This window comes from Cornus florida, unplaced genomic scaffold (genome assembly GCF_030987335.1).
Source record: "Cornus florida cultivar Cherokee Brave unplaced genomic scaffold, ASM3098733v1 CherokeeBrave_3.0.0_Hap2_Chr11, whole genome shotgun sequence".
Taxonomy (NCBI): domain Eukaryota; kingdom Viridiplantae; phylum Streptophyta; class Magnoliopsida; order Cornales; family Cornaceae; genus Cornus; species Cornus florida.
This window is the reverse complement of record NW_026775581.1, coordinates 4,251,033-4,255,020: the sequence shown is the minus strand read 5'-3', so window position 1 is coordinate 4,255,020 and position 3,988 is coordinate 4,251,033. Positions and strand designations below refer to the sequence as shown.

At 36.3% G+C, this 3,988-nt stretch overlaps 1 protein-coding gene across 4 annotated transcripts; it reads right to left on the bottom strand.

Moving 5' to 3' along the window:
• Nucleotides 1-466: 466 nt before the first annotated feature.
• Nucleotides 467-3,639, bottom strand: LOC132283425 (BTB/POZ domain-containing protein At3g05675). Of its 4 annotated transcripts, none has more exons than XM_059785366.1 (3): nucleotides 3,505-3,639; nucleotides 3,327-3,380; nucleotides 467-1,922 (listed from the first exon to the last, which is right to left on the bottom strand). In XM_059785366.1, exons 2-3 carry the CDS (start codon nucleotides 3,352-3,354, stop codon nucleotides 637-639), a joined length of 1,314 nt encoding a protein of 437 aa, XP_059641349.1. In that variant the 5' UTR covers nucleotides 3,355-3,380; nucleotides 3,505-3,639; the 3' UTR covers nucleotides 467-636. The 4 variants fall into 4 exon arrangements, with proteins under 4 accessions (XP_059641349.1, XP_059641350.1, XP_059641351.1 ...); XM_059785367.1 differs by having other exon boundaries at nucleotides 467-2,004; nucleotides 3,505-3,638; XM_059785368.1 differs by having other exon boundaries at nucleotides 467-1,626; nucleotides 3,505-3,633.
• Between the last annotated feature and the right edge of the window lie 349 nt (nucleotides 3,640-3,988).

The following is a 3,988-nucleotide window of genomic DNA, read 5'->3' as shown; positions in this document are numbered from 1 at the left end:
GGGTTGTGCCAGATAACTTGATAGTGGACGTAAAATTTTGCCATGTGCAATTCATACAGTAGAACAGAAATGCATTATTCATATAACCGATCCTAAATAATTTTATAGCCAATGATTGCACCGGTAATGGTAGGTTCCAAGTACATTCTTATAATGTAACCAACTCCCCGAGGGAGCTAGAGTTTTACATATAAATAATGTCGAAGGATGCATATGTTTTCAATAGTCTATAAGATTCCCTTCACCGGCTTTATATATACATAAACTAAAATAACAACTGTTAACAAATTATACCAAAGATGGTCTGCTTGTTAGGCTTTAGGCTGAACAAGGGACCGTAAATTTATAGCAAAATTAGGAGAATTTTTTTTTAAAGAATATTCCACATGTCATGGTACCAACCTTCAAAGTTATGATTTTCTTTTCAGTTTGGTTCAAAAAAAAAAAAAAATTGCTCAATTGGTCATCCCCTGAATTATATTCGGAACATTATTAATGAGGTCATTTGGAAAGTACCAAGGAAATGAAACAGAAACAAGAACCAAAGTTTTAACTCTAATCAACATAGAGCAGTGGTTTTCACCATCCCACTCCACTAAAACAAAGTAATCTTACAACAAAAACCAATGTAATAAATCACAGGCTGACAGTGGCGTTGCCAACTCTGTCTAAGCCCTCCATTAACCTTCTTTTTGCAGACTTGGTTCTGTAACACCATACCTCAAAAGCCTCACTCAGATCCGGATACTTCACCTGCTCGGCTTTCATCCAGTCTGTGAGAATATCCGCCTGATCATTTGACGGCAATGCTAGTACCAATGAGACAATTGCGCCCTCAATGCTCTGGCATAGGTCTTCGTCCATCTTGTAAGGAAAACCAGCATCCTCGTTGCCCTTCGAATCCAGAAGAGGCTTTATCTTCCTTATATAAGGTAGCCACGTCTTCAACAGAAGCACTCTGCATGGTGCCGGAATAATTACATTTCCATAGCCCACGGCTTCCAAGACCTTTGCAGTCACTTCTATTAGCTTTACTTTAGAACCCCACATGAAAGAATCAAGTTTCTTGTCTTCAACAACACCCAAAATGTTACCAGAGATTTCCGCCCACTTCGCAACAAAATCCTTCATTAAATCAATCTTTGGGAGTATATTACACATCCATTCAAGATCGGATAGACACTGGATTATTTTATTCTCTGCTGTCTCGGATGTGAGGTCAGACTCCAAAAGAAGCGAAGACAACTCCTTTTCAAATGATGAACAAATCTTGGAAAGACCCATTCTCATCTCCACTCTAATTTCGTCATCACCCGTAACTAGCGGAGTTTCTTCATCTTCCCCAAGCATGTATTCAACTTGCTCTTGAGCAGAAGTCTTAAGCTCATCACCAAATGGAGGGCACGGTCCACTAATGGATGTGGCGAAGCGAATTGCGGATAAAAGAACATTTTTAGTGTTGCTTAAATCAACTGGTTGGATCCTGGCCAATATGGGCATGGCTATAGAGCCCAGTTTTGAAACTGCTTTTAGAATCTCTTCCTCTTCTTTGTCCTCCCAAGGAACAGCCTCTAAGTACTGGATACAGCTTTGCGTAATCTCTTCACAGTGGAAGGCAACTGCAACCTGAAGAATTCCAACAGCAGATTTTACAGAGTCCCAGGACTCCAGAAGCAAGTCGGAAGGGAGATAGAGACGGCACAAAAGGTCAACCAGATTATTATAATTAAAATCTGAACAGTTAATGTCGATGCAAGTATCCGAATTTGGATTGCAGAGCCTATCTGCAAAGAACTTGCTCTTATTTTTTAGAACAAATGAATGGGAGTAGAACACTTCACGTCTTCCTTCTTTATTTCTCAAGCGTACAATGATATCACTTGTACTCTTATCATCAAGCTTGAAAGAGTTGGCAACTTTTCCTTTGTCCATGTATAAAAGGAAAATGATCCAATAAATTTCATGCTTTATGCAACAGGAATATTCCTCTCAATTGGCATATGACTGAGTATAAAGACGAAAAGAGAGTAAATAAATAACAATTCTAAATCTGTTAGAACCAAAGTTTAATCTAAAATGGCCTCAAATCACGAAGATCGCAGCTATAAGTAGCTATCTAATAAACATAAACCCATGGATCTCTCATGCAAGTAAGATAATAAAAGTTGACAAAGATGAAGATAACTTAAATCTCAAGGCGAGTGGAAAGAAGAACACTCTAAAATTCTACAGCTCAGTCCTTCAATGCTATAATGTTTCAGTCCCCAACACATTAGAGGCAGAGAAATTATTATTATTTTTAAAAAATAAAAAATAAGAAAAAATTCCTACACATTACTCGTCTTCTTTAGCCAATTAGATCCTTGCCAAGGATGTTCAATATAGGGGCTAAGGCAAGATGAATTAGCTCATTAGAATGTATCCGATTCAAACCATGGTAGCACCACAATGGGCCAGAAAAGAACAAAATAAACATCTGATTTAATTCATTATAAAATAATAAAAAAAGGCATCGAGGCTGTTGTATTGCATGGTTGACCATTTGCAATATTTACTTCTTCCAAAGAAAAGACCATCTTTTGGTCAACAGCATTTCATATGCAAGCTGTTGCGTAACAGTGTCATAGACTCATAGGCACCAATTTTCCTAATGTGTGGGTGCACTCGGGCATTTGAAACCCGGGCAAATGTCAACCCCCAAACTTGGTTCACTCTAGCAACAATTTTAACTTCTTTAGAATAGCTTCTATTTGTTTATGTAAAAAGGTTGAAGTTTGATAAAAGATCAAAGAAGTGACTTCACTGAAGCTTATAAAATGAGTAAAAGACCAAAACCATGGTAGATGAAGAACAAATAATAAACCAAAAACAGAAAACCTGTTCTTAAACAAATGTCTTCATCCAGAATAATGTCTCCTCATAAAAATGCCAATCTCCAAAAGGAGAAAAACAAATACAAGTAACATCAATAAAACAAAACAATTTACATGTACAGTGAAAGAAAAATAAACTCAAGCTTATTGACACCATGTTATATAAATTTCAATCCAAGGGACAAGGTGATATTCTTAGCACAATACATATATATAGATACAACAGAGTGTGAAACTACAATCCATTAAAAACTATTAAGAGGATTCTAAGCTCAGAAGGTAACTTTAAATCAGCACAGCAGAGAACACCAAAAGACCAATCACTCAAGAAATACTATTAGTAGGCAACAATTTTGTTGAAATGCTCAATTGAACACTATATTAACCAATGGGCATCAAATAAAAATGAAATTTCAAAAGGATTGATGAAGAAAACCTAGAGAAAGGAGTTACCTTGACAAAGCCCTAATTGTTCAACCATGGAGGAGCCAGAAATCCCAGAATTCACTGCACGAAAGCGATTCTGTTAAAAGGGTTTTGTTTTTGAAATCCCAGAATCATAGAGAGTTCAAATGAATTAAGCAATAGTCAAGAGATTAAGTATAAGTGAAAGGAAGGGTTAGGGTTTTACAAGGTAGGCTCTCTGCTCCAGATGTGAGGAAGTGGAAGGATTGCGGAGGAAGAATGATTTCATGAGATGACAGAGAAGGAAAAGGCTAAAATCTCAAATGACAGATATATCCTTGGAGTACAACTGCACAAGTGTAGGACACGAAGGGCATTCTCGTTGAACTAGTGACAAATATGCCTGTAACTGGTAACAAATGACTGGCCAATGCCAGTGTTTTTGTTTTTGATTAGATTAGATTTTTTTAAATTTAATAAACTAATTTTAATTTTCAACAATAACTTAATTATATATATATATATATATATATATATATATATATAATAAACTGTTGGATTAAAGTTTCCATGGTTTGTTTAGTTCAACTTGCACAAGTTGGAAGCGTCGTGACAATATTTTATTACTGACAGCAGAGAACTAATACGTTTAGAGAGACGAAGGTTTCATTGTCCATAAATGAGGGTCCCTTTCGTCTAATAAAAATAGG

What these genes read in the sequence shown, in the direction of transcription:
- LOC132283425 (XM_059785365.1), bottom strand. Translation starts at nt 3,354, where the DNA reads ATGGTTGAACAATTAGGGCTTTGTCAAG. An exon ending in ACAATTAGGGCTTTGTCAAG is followed by an intron (nt 1,923 to 3,326) that starts GTAACTCCTTTC and finishes ACATGGACAAAG; the next exon opens with GAAAAGTTGCCAACTCTTTC.